This window comes from Dipteris shenzhenensis, chromosome 22 (genome assembly GCF_047967505.1).
Source record: "Dipteris shenzhenensis isolate YYH24624 ecotype China chromosome 22, Dip_SZ_1.0, whole genome shotgun sequence".
NCBI classification, from domain to species: Eukaryota; Viridiplantae; Streptophyta; class Polypodiopsida; order Gleicheniales; family Dipteridaceae; genus Dipteris; species Dipteris shenzhenensis.
In genome coordinates this window covers 24,740,492-24,758,308 of record NC_141617.1, presented here as the reverse complement: position 1 = coordinate 24,758,308, position 17,817 = coordinate 24,740,492, and the positions used below count along the sequence as shown (strand labels likewise).

At 44.0% G+C, this 17,817-nt stretch overlaps 1 protein-coding gene across 3 annotated transcripts in view; it reads right to left on the bottom strand.

Moving 5' to 3' along the window:
• LOC147887912 (RING/FYVE/PHD zinc finger superfamily protein) overlaps positions 1–13,574 on the bottom strand; it is a 58,440-nt gene extending 44,866 nt beyond the window's left edge. For 2 of the 3 annotated variants that reach the window (XM_087393410.1, XM_087393411.1), the window contains exons 1-4: positions 13,134–13,574; positions 6,602–6,966; positions 2,566–2,651; positions 2,102–2,248 (exon numbers count right to left, since the gene is read on the bottom strand). In XM_087393410.1, coding sequence (XP_087249536.1) covers positions 2,102–2,248; positions 2,566–2,651; positions 6,602–6,866 — 498 coding nt within the window. In that variant the 5' untranslated portion in view covers positions 6,867–6,966; positions 13,134–13,574. The remainder of the gene's footprint in view (positions 1–2,101; positions 2,249–2,565; positions 2,652–6,601; positions 6,967–13,133) is intronic. The other variant, XM_087393412.1, reaches the window with a different exon arrangement.
• Positions 13,575–17,817: the final 4,243 nt, after the last annotated feature.

Below are 17,817 nucleotides of genomic sequence, written 5' to 3'. Positions count from 1 at the left end.
GTTGCATTGGCCGCAACAGAAATTATTATTTATGCAGCTTCAAATCATGACTATATCGCATCAAGTAAAGTGAAGAAAAGCGAAATTTTATATGTTAAGACTGTGAATGAAAAGCCTTCACACGAAATGTACACGTGTATGCATTATAAATTTAAAAAGGGATCCCACCAAGGAATAGAACAATGCTATGTCATAAGAAATGTGACAATACTTAACATTGCCACATTACTTAGCATTGACTAGTTAAGATGGTATGCCACATTACAACACTGATTGCCGTATCCCACAAGGTTGTCCTCCACTCAGGGTGACCATCTAGGAACATTTTGGGGTCCATCAAAGGGCACATGGATTGCTTTGGGGCCAGCTATGGGCTAAACTGGGGCTGAAAGTCTGCCCATTTGGCAGTTGGACAGCTGGCTGCCATGGTGTAGCTTGGCCAGTGGTCTGCTAGCTGGCCAGCCAAGCAGTTTGTTTGCATCCAGGTTGGCCATCCAAGCGAGCTAGCAAGGCTGCCTACAAGCACAATTTAGGGGTGCACATTTGGGCGAAGGTGGTACCGTACATTAGGTCCAATACATAGGGCATGAGTACCGATACGTTGCACCATACAAGAAAAAGTTTAAGGTAAGGTATGCCGGCTTTGTAGATTATTGTTTTTTCCCCAAAAAACAGGGAGGGAAGGGAGGGAGGATGAGGGGGGGCGAGAGAGGGGGGAGAAGGACAATATACGAATGACTATAGTCCATAGAATGCATTGATTAAACACCACCAACAATCAAGTAGATTCTATCATAGTTGACTATTGATGTACATAAATCATACATGGAACTAGCCACAACTAGTCAACCACCTTTGTGTCCGTCTGGTTACCCTTGTGTTTTGAGCAATGCCCCAACCTAAAGTACAAGATGGTTCGTGTGCTGTTCTTTGCAACTGTTGTTCAGCCCTTGAGTGCTCCAGGCTTGGAGCAAGAGTATCAGTCTGCATTCAATATTCTTATTTCAGGCTTTGTTGGTGCTGTTCTTAAACCTTGGATTTGTTTGTTTTGAGAGCATTTGTTCTTGTACTTAGATTTGCGTCATTCAGCACATCCATCCCTCCCCAATCCTTGACAGTCTCAGGCAAGCATGTCTACATGCTGTGAATGTGATAATCAATTAATACAGTCAACATGTAAAAAGTCTTGATTCGTGAGAAGGATAAATCTGTGAGCTGATGTGCAGAACAGTTCAGATGAAACTTTAAAATCATGCGCTTGGAAGTGCGTGCACATAAAATCAGCACTTTCAAAAGGGTCGAGTCTCTTAACAGGCTACCCAGAGAAACCTTATACTATGGTAGATGTTTTGTTGATTCATGTGTCCCATGAGGAAAGAACTTAGCTAGAGTTACTCATATTCAATAGGTGACTCGTATTAAGGATTATTTTCAAGATTGATTCAACTTTCTTGCGCATTGGTTCATCTTTGCAGCCCAGTAGGATGGTTGAGTGGAAAACCTCCTCTTCAAAGTTAACCAATTTAATTGAGGATTGAGCTACTGAATTTGGGACCAGGCCAACAGCAAGTCTACCAGACCATGGGCTGTATGGGCTTTATGCCGCCTTGAAGAAGGCTTCGAAAGTGATGTGTCATGGTTGCAAGGAAACAATACACAATGAATGATCTATGGATAGTGTAAAACATTACCATGGCACATAAAGGCTCACACCTTTCTTATATATTTAGATGTGTAATTAGCACCATTGTTGGTGAAAGGTGCATCCCCCTATTTGTAAGTGAAGCCTGATTATTATCAGCCCTAATAATACACGATTCATGGGTTCAGCGATCATGTTCTACAGTTCATTAAGTACTCTGACATGTGTAATTTACGAAAATATATTTGGGTCATGGCAGCCTTGCCTGATAAAAAGGTTTGAAGCATTCATGAAGCTTCATCCCGACCAACCGGTATAGAGGGAGTCCTTTTGTGTTCAATTTCTAGAAAACTTTATAATTGCTTTCACGTAATAAAAACAGACAACTAATGTGAATAATTAGTCCAGACTTCATGAATGCAAGCTATGAGTCCCCTTATGCAGGAAATAAGTTCTTACCAATTGTACAACAATAAAAATCGCTGCATGATCTCTCAGGACAAGTAGTTGAAACTTCAGTCTTAACCACCAGCGATCTGGTGGCACATCTGCACGCAGACGGAACAACGACCTGCACTCTGTACAGTGTGCAAAGGCAAAGCCCTCCTGAGACATAACATGCCATTTATTATCCAAAAGCGGGCAGGATCTTTGAGGGAACCTAAATAGTAAGCTTTGCTTCTATGCCTGCACAAATAGTGACTTGCAAAACGATGCTTGATGGTTCACAAAATTTTAGCATCTACCAGAACTGCAGAGCAAAAGTGCATTGTGCCTTGCTTAATTGAAAATTCTGAACTTCAAGATAACATCTGGCCAGTTTGGAATAGAAATTTGATTTCGAGTTTGCAATGTGCAATTCAAAATTCAACCCAAAAGAGCTTCAAGCTTCCCCTCCCTCATTGAAATACAGTATTCAATACCTTAGCAGCTCTCCAATTGTCAAGACAAGCCCTGTGGACAAACTTCTGGGTGCCTCGGCATTGGCATGGTGTGATCAAGTCATCTCCTGTAAACAAACAAGGCAGATATGAGCCATCGTTCCATTATGAAAAGGTATACGGATCCATACAATTTTTACACAGAAGGTCATAATTTCTATTTGCTAAGATACAGATCCCCTTTCAACATGATGGATCAAAATCTTGTACAATTATACAGATTCCCTTTCAGCATGATGGATCAAACTCTTTCCTACATTATACAATTATAGTAAAAATCAATACTAATCTAGGCAAAAAGATAGTAAAGGCAGTAATGTAAGAGAAAGTTAGACTGCCTGAAAGGTCCGACTTTTCAGGAGTCACTAGTACATGTCACGTCCTTTTCCAGGAAGGAATGCCACCTATTCAAATCAGGTCAACAGCAGGTACCCAGTGGATACATCCCAGCAGAGACACTTATCATGCAAGCAGATGCTACTACCACAGTAACTTGTGCTTCCATATGCAATGAAAGTGCCATAACCAAAAACTATGGCTTAGAGCTCAAGCAATGACTAAACTCTTCCAACTAACATTCCAGGAAGCCTCATATCACGTGGGGACTTGTTTATGAAACCAATCAGTGACCCATGATGACTTTGGATATGAGATTCATGCCCAGCCGGGTCCCACAAAACATGCTATGACATGAGGCCTTGCCGGGGCACAAATATCAGAAGTTTGGATATCAAATACGCAGATCAAGGCAATACCACCTGTACAAATGATTTTGCCCTGGAGAGAGGTTTTCCACAATTTGGGAGAGACCTGTGAACCTATGTTTGGCTCACAAAGTCCTCAGAAAATGGTCTTTTGATGCTAACCAATGTTGTCAATACTCCACCCTCTGCAATGCTTCTCTGTAGCTTAGTTGCTCACCCATATAAGGAAATACCATGACCATGACAGCATACATGAAGACAAGATGCAGATGGATCATAGGGCAGACACCTTCACCTTGATGGGAGGGGCTGCAAGATGAGGACAGCTCGAGGCTGTCCATAAAGGTGATGATTGGTACACAGCCACATTGACATCACCTGAACTGATAACATAGCTCATGGGCCACATGAATTGTAGGGATGCTGATGTGGGCATCCCAATAAACTGCCGACATGGCAAAACAACAGCTATGTATGATCAGCAGAAGATGTGGCAGCAACACACAGTTGACATATATCTGTAGAGCTGCAACTTGTGTTCTTTGGTATAGGGCTGTAATAGTGGACATTGAGAGTTTCATATCCTCATCTTCCAACCCCATTCTCCATCTTCTCTTGCTCCCTTTCTATTTTCTTCTTTTATTCCTGCTATCCTTTCCCCTTCACCAAATCTGTCTTTCCCCTCTCTTACAAGATGGCATACATACAAGACACATCCTTTTAGTTGAGAGCTACAAACCGGGTGGCGGTGGCTGACAGCCACTATGATACCTTGAAGAACTGCCAGTGCATGTTTGTATGAGAACACGCGATTCAACATAGTATAGATGGTGCATACACATTTTTATTAAGGATTGGGATGGATGAAAGTTTGGGCATATTTGGAAACAGTGTCAATGTTTGAAGGGCACAACGAGCAGGGTGAGCATCAGCTGCACGAGCAACCAACAACCAATAAAATAGTAGAATTTGTGAGGCACCATGAAGAGACCACACATATTAGATAAGGTCCTGGGATTCCAAGGATTGCATGTTATTACGAGTCCACATTTGTGTCCTGTGCCTATCCCAGTTACAAGAGTTCGAACAGCAAGTCAAGAGGGGATCTAAAATCTGACTCAGGAAATTGTGTGATGGGTTATCTACACGCCTCATTGTAATAATTTGTCAAAACTGGTAAGACAGCTGGTAGAACAAATGTGTAATTGTGTTAGTGGGGTGCACTTACAACTTCAATACTTTCGTGCATTGGAACTATATATGCCAGCTAAAATGCTTGTAACATTGTACAAGAGCCAAACAGGGCCAAAAGCATATATATTCCTTTGTAAGACTAATATATCCAATCGTACCGATTCAGATTTCTGTAGTTCTAACGTCCAAAAGTCTACATTGATTGAAAATTTTTAAGCTGTTGGAGTTGCTGTTGGGGCTTCTGCACCCGCGTAAGATATTTCCCTATAGTTGAGGCTGCTCACTAAAGTATTCTCATCTGTCAGCTACCAGTTTCTAACCACAGTAGGAGGTAGAAGAGATCGAAGGCACCCTGTGCAGAGAGCTAAAATGAACAAGATACGACAGTGAAAGAACTGGATTGTGGGGAAAATATTAAAAAGGGGGCAGGTTCAGCTGTGGTAATACACATCAAGAGGAACAGGAAAGAGAAGGGGAGAAAGGCAGAGAGAGGAAGTCCAACATGCTACTTAGGAGGTTATGTCTAAGTATATTAGAGGCAGAGATGGGATCAGGAAAGGGGCAGGGACAAAGAGCAACCTAAGTCTAACCAGGCTGATAGCTTAAGTGGCTAAGCCTTCCGGGGTGTAGTGCTGAAGGGGGGAAAGGCAGATGGAGGGGAGAAGAGCAACTGTGGAGAGAGAAGAAACACGAGGTTCTACCTATCATGAATGAAGGCTAGCACTATGACCAATAAAGTGTTGTGCACCCTGTCACCAAAAGTTTGTGACTTGCAGTGAGATGCAGGTGCACACTGATGATAAAAAAGAGAGCACAACGTTGCCATATGACTGCATTCTGAAATCAATATAGCATTGCATTGAGTCTACTTCAGAACAAATGTTTTTGACTGCAACACACTCAAATGCATTAACACAATTGCCCATAGGGAGGGAAAAGACATTAGAACGCTTTCCGATCCTCTACTGTACCTGGATTCAGGAGAGGTTTTAGTTGAGACCATTGAAGCTGTTCCCAGAAAATGGACATGAATATTCAGATCACTGGCAGATTCTGAATCAACCCTTTTACATTTAAAAGCAATAAACCCCTTTGCACTTTTTACTTTTTATAAGAAAAAGGGGAAGTTAGGATTTCCCATTGCAGTGCCATCAAATTGTCTCGATCCTCTTCTTGCAGGTTGCTCAGATCCATACGATCTTGTGACCTCGGAGGGTGTCTAGGCTCTAGCTGGCTTCCAGCTTTGCATATCAGGCAAGTGCTCCAATACATCAAGTTCCTAGCCGTTTAGCACATTGGTGCTCAACATCAAATTATTTTTCTATATTTCTTTGAAGGACTCGTATAACATTTCAGTTGTGGCAAATCAAGGTACATGTGCTTTGATGAGGACGTTCTCTACCAAGTTCATCAAAAGGTGGTGGGCGGGTGCATTGAGGCACATGTGCTTTTGCTTTGTGCAATGAGAACTTTCTCCACTTACTTCATCAAATGGGTCAATATCGTGAAGAGCAGTTGGCCTCACCACCAGTGGAAAAAATGAATAAGGTTTTCTATTAGATTGAACAAAGGCATTCAACTACACAGGTAGGCAATAAAATAAAAATAACCCTGAAAGGCATGGAACGTGTTTGCAGATAGCAAGTCCATGTTATATATATGACCAAAAAACAGTCTTCAATGTCACACAGGAATGGCACATTCATTAGAAGGGTTCAAAACCAGAAATGGAGAAGCCCTACAGTTCCTTTTCTCAAGGCACACTGGCAGTTTTCCATTAAACGAGAACCATTTCAGATCCGATCACATAGCATTATGAGAAATGAATTATTTTAAAGCTACTTTGTTGTGGCACATTTAAGATTGAAATGAAACACTAGATTATGCTACAGTATATGAAGGTTTTGATAATAATTGCAACCTCTGCTCATTAACATGCAATCAAGATGCTGGTTATAACAAAAGACTTATGAACTGTGTGGCAGTGCCTGATATGACTTTGGACTAGACCACTCTTCTTGCAGATGCTGAGAAATGGATCCATTCCTCACAGCTAGCATAAGTGACTACAATTCATTTCCATTAAATGCCCTCAAGGAAAGGATATGAAATCTCCATACCCCCCATATCAAGGCAGATTCGACATTGTGGCTGGTCAGAATTGGCCGAGTCGCTTTCAACATCCTTGCTGCTCTGGTTGTGGCCAAAAATTTCCGTAAGTGCTATACCACCTGCTGAAGGAGATCTTTCCCCATCAGAGGACGCAGAGTCTCCTCCACCCTGTGTACTCTCATCTCGTCGTGACCTTGAAAGAAAAGGTTCACTATCAGCCTCACCTGCCTCTGTGTCTGAACCTTCTTCTCGATCATGATCTTTTATAGTCATCTCATGCTAAAAGCAAGAGCTGTCACCATCAGCTATATAACTGGGATCCCGACACAAAGTTCAAGACGACCGATAGTAGCTCTAGCACATCTGAATAGACCTGCAGCCGTAGAACACCAATTGACAACCTCAACTTGAATCACCCATATGAACAATATCTTATGCAACTCTTTGAGAAAGATGAACCGTAAGAAAGTAAAAAAAGGTGAGATTTTTTTTAAAAAAGGACTGAATTTAAAATACAAATTTCATAGCAGATTTGTTGCCAGTAGCCCAAAAACCACGTTCATTGAAAACGTGTCAATGTAGCCTGTCCTGGATCTTTTTAATTTTAAGATAGCATTTCATGTCTCTAAAATGCAATAGAAGCAATGCAAACCGAAAAACCCCTTAGATAAGTAGAAAGCTACTAGCTTCAAAAGGCCCATTCTGCTCAGTCAAATCCTTGCCTGCTGGCTATAAAAAACGTGTTGGATAATGATCTACTCTAGAAGTATGTTTCAGCGATCATTAAAAATAGCATTTAGCTATTCACAGTGCACATTACTTTGTATACCCTCCATGAAACTAGACATCCAATCCTGCAAACTGAGACTTATTGAAAACCAAAGGTGAGAAATTAAGGAGCAAAAAAAAAGTAGAGGAAAAGTAAGAGAGAAAAAAAGAAAGAAAGAAAGATATATTAATGTCTGCAGGAGGTCTCATGGCCCTGAGAGACAAAGTACACAGCAAAAAGAGCTAGTACATCTTTGAATGTCAAAGAGTCGGGGTGCACATGGCAAAAATTCCCAGAGTGCATTTAGCATCTCTAAAAAAATTATAGGCTAGCGATGATCTACTTTAAAGACCCCGCACGAACTGAGCTGAGCTGAAGGCGAGGCTGGTGGAGCGGCACGACCTGAGGCTTGTTAGCTGGGGCTGAGCGGAGAAGCTAGGTGGGGGCTGAGAAAGGAAGAAAGATGCATTACCATCTTTAAAAGGCCTCGAGGGCCTATGAGAATCGAGACAAAGTACAGTCCAAGGGTAACTCATATAAGCCATTGTGGGCTGAAGCAAAGGGCTCGCTAAGGCCCTTGCTGAGTGCTATGCTACGAAAACTCAAAACTCAAAAACTAGTACTCAAAGCTAGTACACAAACTAGTACTCAAAATACATAGCCAAGTGTCATGGTGGCTCTCTTGTGGGCTGCGAAGATGTCTCATATCTGTGTCTGTCCGGTCGTCTGTCCCTGGCACATCAAACAACAGCCCATCTACTGCCGGGGAGAGGGCCGGAGATTTGGTCCCCAACCATGGGTAGGAAGCGGGGTGTTTGTATTTCAGTAGCCCAGACCTTGGCCCCAAATGTGTTTGATCAGGGAGCAGTTCATAAGAGGACTGGTGATATGGACTGGCCTGAGGATGGAGACTCCAGTATCAAGATCTTGAACATGTATGCACCCGCTTGCTGGCAACAACGACCTTTCTAGAGACAGCTTACTGAGAGCATTCTAATGTAAGACTCATGAATTGTTGGAGGAGACTTCCAACAACCTAGAGTTCAAGGAGGACAAGCAGGGTGGTGCCTCCTTCTTGGCAATGGGAGCAATTCATCTTCACGGTTAGGGGCCACAACCCTTGGCAAGAGGTAGAGTTCTCTAGATTCTCAGGTAGCCTTTGCTACTAAGCCAAAAATGGCATGATGGACTGCTTGAGAGACTAGATAGATTTTACATGGGGGATTGGTGATGCATAGAGGCGGAGACACGAGCAATTTGGCAAGGATGACGATGCCATCATTTCCTGATCATGGTTTTCACTTTAAGCTATCCTGTCGTGGACTCCCTCACGAGGGGGTACAGATCCTCAATCATTGCCATAGGAGGAGGAAGCGCAGCATGTCATAGCAATGATTTGGCAGCAGCCCCTCAGAATGGTTGGCCAATTTGGTAGCAAATGCGATCTAGAAAAGTTGTGTTGAGCTTCAATTGCAAGAAGCACTCCAGAGATGGCATTCTCTTCAAGAGCGGGAGAGAGTATCGAGACAAGACTTGGCTTCCATAGAGGGACTTAGGAAGCATGCCCCGACCTCTCAATGGCTTGCAGACAAGTATGAGAGTGCGCAGCTTGTCTTCTAGGCCATAGAGATTCGCAGAGCGAAGTTCTATTATCACTCCTCAAGGGCACACTAGGTCTAGTAGGGGGATAGGATGACCGTGTGATTTTTTGAGGGGGTGGCGGGCACCAGGATGCTAGAGATAAATGCCACCATCCCGAGTCCTAGAGGGTTGGTCAAAACAAAGCCCCAACTTTCCCATGCTGGTATGGGCAATTCTCTGGACAAGGGTGCCCCTAGGGATCCTTTAAATGCATTGAGCCCAGCGCCATTCGTCCCATGCATTATAGAGTGGGGTTGGGGGGTTTTCTTCAGCTAGAGTAGGGAGATCAAAGTTGAATGGGGCCTTGAAGATGCTTGTGTGGTACTAAATCAGAGTAGTAGTAGGTCATCTAGGCAAGCGTTGGTCTATTAACCCAACACCAGTCACTTTGGGGCAGAACATTTGCATTGAAAGCTTGTTTGTGAAGGGCTGCCCCCTTCAAGAGGTACAACAGGATCTGGGAGAGTGGTTCTCGCCTTCCAAAGTAGGGCACTTGGAGAGGACGTCGTCTTTGACTGCTTGCAGCCACTTGGACCCCTTTGAGAGAGAGCAAAGCTGGGTAGAGCAGCAGGTGCCCTAGGAGGTCATTTTCAGATTTTGGTCGTGAATGTGGACCAGCCTTTGGCATTGGCCCATGATGCGAGTGGATGGGAGGTGCCATTGCTGTGTGGACAGAGACCTTGAGATGATCCGCGTGGCCAATGGAGCTGCCCCACATCATAGAGGATTTGGCAGAGGGTTGTCTGGATTGTGGCTAGGATGCAAGGGATGCACGGGACTTCATTTGGGGCATGGCAGCCTTGCTAACAGAGGGGAGTCATGACCTGATCGACACGGTTATGCTAGCCTACAAGGACAGAGGGTCCTCAGGATTGAGGTACTGGACATGACTCCTTCATGTCAACGGCCCGTATCCTCACCAGAGGACAGTTTTTGGGAGCAAGTGTCCAGCATCATTGCTTGGAACATTTGGGTTGCTCGTTGCGGTTTGGTGATGGGAGGCCAGGAGGTCTATGCCAACCAACTACTAAGCCACAACACAAGGACTTTCAATCCCCTCACAACAGCTGTTGCTGAGGGAATGAAATGCATGGAATTATGGGGTATACCGGAAGATGCATGTGAAATTATGGAGATAGTGACACAGAAAATGCTATAGAAATTATGGCAAAACCCAGGGAAAAAAATGCAGTTCAACGAACAGGAACTTAACCAAATGGACAGCTATGGGATGCAAAAATACCTTGGGGAAGACATCAAAGTTTAAAGGCATCTAATCTGCAAAATCAGAATCCTTTTAGATGATCTAGAGGTGGCTGCCATTTTCTAGGCATCGTAGGCTGGCTGGAACCAGCCCTATACCTGGCCGACCAGGCTGCGGTAACCCCCGCTGCCAGGCCCTTCTCCAGCGCCGTACAGATCGGTACACCCTGCAGATGTCAGTGCCATGTCATCGCCTCCTATTCTGGGTCACTGGTGCTGGCTACTGCTTCGACTTTTGCTGCTGCAGATCCATCCCAGCTCCAGGTGCCTTCCATGCTCTTTGATGTGGGGTGCTGCCCATGTGGCAGCCCCCTCTCTTCCTTTTCTCTTAGGCACATCCTGCCCTAGGTCTCCCTCCCCCACGCTCTCCTCATATGGGGGCTTACAGATGGGGAGGTGACCTTTCCAACACGCCCTTCACATACCACTACTCTATCCTGAAGGGCATGTATAGCTTTCTACAACTGTTGTGTGTCTTGTGGGGAAAGGGCGATCCGGATGGCGATGGTGTCAAGGGTGCTGCCATGTGAACCCCTTTGGCCAAACAAAAGGTTACCTTCTGGATGTGTGTCCCCTCTGTCAAACAAAGCCACCGTCTGTAGTAACAGGAAGAAGAAGGAAGACAGGGAAGGGCAAGGGGGGGTGGAGGGGCGGGGGAGAAAAGGAGCCCACAAAAGGCTCAATGGACAGCCCTGATTCAGGGCCTGCTCATAGCCCAGAAAGGGTAAGATGGCTAGTGAAATGGCCCTGACAGCCATTATGGAGGCCTATACTGGTTCCAGGGGCGAGGCATATGCACAAAACAGGCTGGCTAAAACAGAGGCGGGCCATGGTCAGAGACCTGCCCAGAAAATGAGACTGTAAACAGCTCATTGAGGGCTGGGGACGGGGAAGGAAAGTGGCAGAAAGAAGGCAGGCCAAAAGACAGAAGGGATGCAAAGATCAGACTTGCCTTCTAGCTGGCTTCCCTTAGGCTTCCTCCTCTCATCTCCTGCACCTTCTCTTTCGATGTCCTATGTTTTATTCTAGCCTGCTGCATGTTACCTGTTTTCTCCATCCAGACAATGTCATCTCCTCCTTTATTGGTGGATCTGTCAGCGATTTAGAAGCTCTCTTTTTTGATAAGTCTTGCAGAAGCCCTCAAGAAGCTGTAGTACTCTTGCTCAGTGCGTGTGCAAGAGAGGCTAGAAAACTGCCCATCAAAGACTCCACAAGGCTAGTCCTTAACGTGTCCTGATACCATGAACGAAAACACTATGGAACAGTACTCTGGATTTTAATATATGAGTGCAAGTGACACTGTCACACCTGGAAAAATTATTTCAGTAGAACGAAAATGTGACTGTCTAAAAAAAACTTACTGCCCTCAGTGGAAGAATTCAAATATCATCCCTCACCTTTCCCTGTAAAGCGCATTATAATAATCACAACTTTTTTCCACGACTTAAGAAAAGAACCCACCCTTGACCAATGGACTAGCATATTAAGATAATTGACTTATTGCAGAGACCAGTAAATGAATCCTGGGTATTTCAATTTATTAGACTTTTGTTTCATGGTGTGAACCAGGCATTAGGCAACAGATTCCAAGGAAGCATGCAAAGCACAATTCTCCGAGTTGAGTCACAATCAAATGTTAGTGGACTCTAATAAAGGGACAGGAAAAATTCTGGAACTCATTTGTGCATTCATTATTGCAAGTAAGCATGTAATGTAATGTCATCCAAATGAGCTTGATCATCCATACCATACTCCAGGAAAAAAGGCAAGAAACATTCGTTCAATAGACAATGCCTATCCTCCATGCGGTGTTCCCTTAATTGAAGAATCATATGTGCTCTAGGATCCGATGCAATTCAAGAGCATCGCATTCTTTTCACATGTTGAGGAGCATCTGACGTATGAAAAGCACCCTTTTAAAAGCATGCTTGCAATGAATAGAAGTTCAACCTGTAATAGGGGAGCTCACTCCACTACAGAGGGCACAGCTGGAGCAGTGGTGACTGCATCAGCAGACATAGAAAAGGGTACAGCCGCCCATGCTGCAAAAACTAGGCAGAAGAATAAAGCAATGGAAAGTCTTGGTATTGGTGGGGTTCCCTAAATGCATGAGAGGGTACAACAGCCCTTGCTGCCAAAACAAGGCAGAACCAGGGATGGAGCCATGGAAAGTTTATATGGGGGCACCCAATCAACTGGCCGAGCCTAGTAAATGATCGTAAGACAATCATCAACAAGGCTGAAGCATTTGGCAATCAGCATTATTGTAGGATGTGTATGGCTGTCACAGGTGTGCCCCACATGTGCATCCACTAGCCTGCATCAAAGAGTGGAAGACTCTAGCGCAGGACACTGCCGCCTTGCTCCAGCAGTACAAACATTAGTACAAGGTGCTGGCGTGCTTGTGGATCAGAACAATTGTGATCTCTGCCGACTGGACGGAGATGTCACCATGATACAAGGAATGAGGAGCTGGAAATACGAAGAATTTCTGGATTGTCTCTATTACTATTTTTTAAGTCAATTATCTTTACTCAAGCTTCCAAATGGAGGAAAGGGCATAGTTTTGACGAGCAATGGTCCATTGAGCATTTTTGTATAAGAAAAATGGAGGATGCCCCGCCACGCGATGCCCCAACGATGACCGATTCAGAGAATTGAACCCATTGCAAGGCGCGGTGCTAGCTCCCAATCTAAGAACTGCTCAATTCAAGTTCGCTTCATTGCAGAAGAATTCCATGTTTTCTACTATACATTGTTGAATGTAGCCAAAGACAATGCACCGCTACGATGACGCTGGACAAGGCATTAAAGCTCGGACCCAATCAACTTCTTGCGTCTTGCATCTGAATAGTCAAGGGAATTACCTGAAGTGTAACAAGCCAAGCAAGATTGTGGCTCGGGTGACAGCGAAGATGCGGAAATTCGAGCAATGCAGCTACAGCATCCCGTAGCATATCGATTCTCTCGAGGAAGGGGGAGCCATCAAGCAGGAGGGGGGGAGGAAGAGCGGAGCCCAAGAGAGCCCAACTGAGGGAGGATGAGAAAAAAGCGGGAGAAGCTGTCAAATTGATCAGGATGAGCCGATCAAACGAATTGGGCAGTGTCTGAATAGCAAAGAACATTAGCCTGATTGCGAGAGAAGGTGAGAAGATTCGTGATGGATTGTTTGCAAATGCCGATTTCGAGCTTGGGATTGAAGATGAAACCAATTTCACGGTCGAGGATTCGTTGATCTCAACATTCATCACCTTGCCAAAATTCAACGATTTCAGGATTCCACTCTTCCGCGTTTTTGCTTGACTTTTGCCAACGTCTCTGGGACATTCGCGTTGTTTAAATTATTAATCAAAATCATCGCTCCTCATTACGTCACCCCACACGCTCAAACACACCTACGTGTCTTAGAGGGCACCAAGAGCCACTCTCTTAAGACATTTGCATTTCACAAAAGTTGCACGACAAGGTTGGCACAACCCTCTTCACGTGCAATCCTCTCTAGATCATTGCATGTCATATGAGATATTGACATACAAATGCTAGGATCTCTCTCACCAAGTCTAGGATACATATGATCAATAACTAAGGTCCCATTGTGGTATGTAAGAACATGTCTAGGATGACATCCCTAATCCTAGGAAAATTTCTTACATCTCATGTGAATGCTTTGGGATATAAGAGTGCTGGTGCCGGTACATAACTAAACCTCTAAGGCAATTGTGCTACCTAGATTGGGCAAAGATGCCAACATGGACTCTAGGTCTCTAACAAGGTGTTAGGACAGATGGGGTCTTATCAGCCTAGAATGGATAGTGGATAGCTCCTTCTTGAGGGACTCTTATGAGATCTAAAAGGGGCACGCCTCCATCCATGGTAAAGGGGAGGAAGCCAAAGAGGGATGGAACAATGATACAAGGGATTAACAAAGAGCGATGAAACAAGATGAATGCACATAAAGCATTCAAAAGGCCTGCCTCAAATGCATAGCTTGGAAGAGAGAGAGAGAGAGAGAGAGAGAGACTACTTCAATGTGCATGAAGGAGAAGAGGGGGAGAGAGAGAGAGAGGGGGAGAGGGGGTGGGCTTACCTTCAAATAGAAAGAGACAGAAAGAGGGAGGAATATGTGGAGATAATCAATCATAAAAAACAAAAAACACACTAGTGGACCAATCAACAATTCACAACAAAAACTTTAAAAACTTTTGAATTTTGACCATCTCCAAAGTTGAAGCCTTTACTAAGGGTACCTACGGCAGGCCAAAAAAATAGAGAATGGGGGTAAGAGGGGATGAGAAAAAGAGGTGAGGGAGTATGAGGGGAAGGGGAGAAGGATAGAAGAGGGGGGAGGAGGGAGGGGAAAGAGGGTGGGCTGTGGGGGAGGAGGGGAAGGGGGAAGAAAGTGAGATTCAGGGAGGAGGGGAAGGACAAGAGGGAGTATGAGGGGAGGGGGAAGAGCTTGGGATATGGGGGAGGAAGTGTAGGAGAGGGGGGGGGGGGGACGAGGTATGACAAGTGGGAGGGTAGGATCAAGTGATAGGGAGGGGAAATGAAAGGCAAGAAATGCTAAAGGAGGGGTGTAAGCACATAATTAGAAAGAAGGATAGAAACACTTATCAAGACGATTCTTATAACCTTAATGCCCTACAGTTCAAACATCTCTCCCTCACTGGATGAAGGAAAAGTAAAGATGTGTACCTTGTCTATTCAAATACTAGTCAATATGTGAGAAGGGTGGAGCCTTATGATGAATGGAGATGGAGACTAAGTTAGCTCACACAATGCCCCATCGGAAGGCAAAGGATGTGACAATATAAGACACAATGCCTTGTTGGAACTCAAACAAAATCTCATCTCCATCTAATTGTGAACAAAAGCATAGGTCCCTTGAAGGTTGATACCATGCTAAAATTGAGGATAAAGGTGGAGTGCCCATCTAATTGTACACTAGATTATAAATGAAGCAAAATGGGGTATATATGCAGACAAGGATTGCTCCTTTTAGTCCACAGTGTAGCTGTCCACTTGGGACTTGTGGTCCACATAGGGAAGAGTGTAAATTTGAACTCTTTTAGTAAGATATTAATGTTTGGTTGATTGCAAAATAAATAGAAGTCTAAAACTCAGCATCTCTTAATTATAATCACCCTCAATAGCATGGATAAGTGGGAGACTTGTTGTAGATGAGCCTTGCTTTTGGTGATTAGTTTGGAGGGAGACTAATTGGTTGTGAGATAGTTGATGAGTGGAAATGCTATCTAAGAAATACTGTATTTTCTATTGGGGATTGCATGCTATTTGGCTAAAGGAGTACTTGATCTGAGGCATGATGTATGTTACAATACATTCTAACCACGTGTGGGTTAATGAATATAATTGATCTATTGATAGGATGCTAGCTATTTTATTGGGGATTTTCTATTTTACTAAAAAAGCATGGAAACGTATGTTCCAATACATCAATTCTAACCAACTATGGATTGATGAATATAGTTGAGTTATTGACAAGATACTAGCTACCCTGGTAGATGTTAGGAGAATGAAATATAATGGTAAATACGACATGATTTACACTATCCTCATGGATGATTAAAAATGTGAGTGTAAGAGTAAATGAGAAGGTAAGAGTAAAGGAAACATGCTAAGCTTAGCCTAGGGGATCTGTGGCCTCAACAAGATGAAACACGCCATGGCACAGAATTGAGTGTGAAAAGTGCATGAAAGGGCCCGAGGCAAATTAGGAAGGTGATACAATTGAGGTAGTCATCAATTTTGGTCTCAAAAATGTCTGAGGAATCTTGAGACCCAACTAAGAGAGCCCTCTAAAGAACTTTGAGGATTTTAGTAGAGTTCCATACAATGAAAGCCCAAGGAATGGAGTATTCCATAAGCAACAAAGAACTCACCCACAAGGTAGGGGAGGATTAGGGTGAAGAATTGAGCATCACTCCTAGTCACAAGCAAGAGAACATGAGGAAAATCCCTAAAAACCAAGCATGCCAAATTTGAGCTGCAACTCATTTAGTGAGCTCAGAAAGGTGGGTGAGTACGATGTCAATGCCAACAATCAAGGTGACATTTCAATACTTTTGGTTACTACAGGATGATTATCATTTTCTACCAACCCTGGATCTTCTATTGTGTGGTGCACCAACATGTGCAATACCAAAGATGACTATATGAACTATTCCCCTCATACCCTTCAAAGCCACAGAACTAGTTTGATATGTGATATTTTGGAATTGAGAGTAGATGACATCGTACTCACCCACCTTTCTGAGCTCACTAAATGAGTTGCAGCTCAAATTTGGCATGCTTGGTTTTTAGGGATTTTCCTCATGTTCTCTTGCTTGTGACTAGGAGTGATGCTCAATTCTTCACCCTAATCCTCCCCTACCTTGTGGGTGAGTTCTTTGTTGCTTATGGAATACTCCATTCCTTGGGCTTTCATTGTATGGAACTCTACTAAAATCCTCAAAGTTCTTTAGAGGGCTCTCTCAGTTGGGTCTCAAGATTCCTCAGACTTTTTTGAGACCAAAATTGATGACTACCTCAATTGTATCACCTTCCTAATTTGCCTCGGGCCCTTTCATGCACTTTTCACACTCAATTTTGTGCCATGGCGTGTTTCATCTTGTTGAGGCCACAGATCCCCTAGGCTAAGCTTAGCATGTTTCCTTTACTCTTACCTTCTCATTTACTCTTACCCTCACATTTTTTATCATCCATGAGGATAGTGTAAATCATGTAGTATTTACCATTATATTTCATTCTCCTAACATCTACCAGGGTAGCTAGTATCTTGTCAATAACTCACTCCCCATCGCTCAGCCGCTTAACTCTCCCATAGGCTCTCCTTCGCTCCCTCCCGCTAGCCTCTTTGCCCCCACCCATAGCCTCTCCACCCCCTCTTGTAGCCTCTCTTCTAGCCTCTCCGCCCCCTCCCGTAGCCTCTCCACTGCCCTCTCTCTCGCTAGCCTCTCTGCTCCCTCCCGCTAGCCTCTCTGCCCCCTCCCGCTAGCCTCTCCGCTCCCTCTTGCTAGCCTCTCCGCCCCTTCCCATAGCCTCTCCGCTCCCTCTCGTAAGCCTCTCTGCTCCGCCCTACCCCTCCGCCTCTCCACCTTGCCCCTCGCCTCTCCTCCCTACACCCTTGCCCCTCCACCCTGCCCCTCCGCCCTCCTACAACCCCTCCTACATATATTCATCAATCCATAGTTGGTTAGAATTGATGTATTGGAACATACGTTTCCATGCTTTTTTAGCAAAATAGAAAATCCCCAATAAAATAGCTAGCATCCTATCAATAGATCAATTATATTCATTAACCCACACGTGCTAGTTTGATATGTGATATTTTGGAATTGAGAGTAGATGAAAGGAGCCCTCTTGAGATGATTCCAAAGAGAAATAAATGAAAAGAATGTTCCAACAAAGTGAAAAGTAATACTCACTGAAACAGTCAACCTCAAGAAGACGGATTGGGCACTATGGGCATACAAAATAGCCTATAAGGTGATGATAGCATTAATTCATTTTAAATGGCATTTGGGCTAG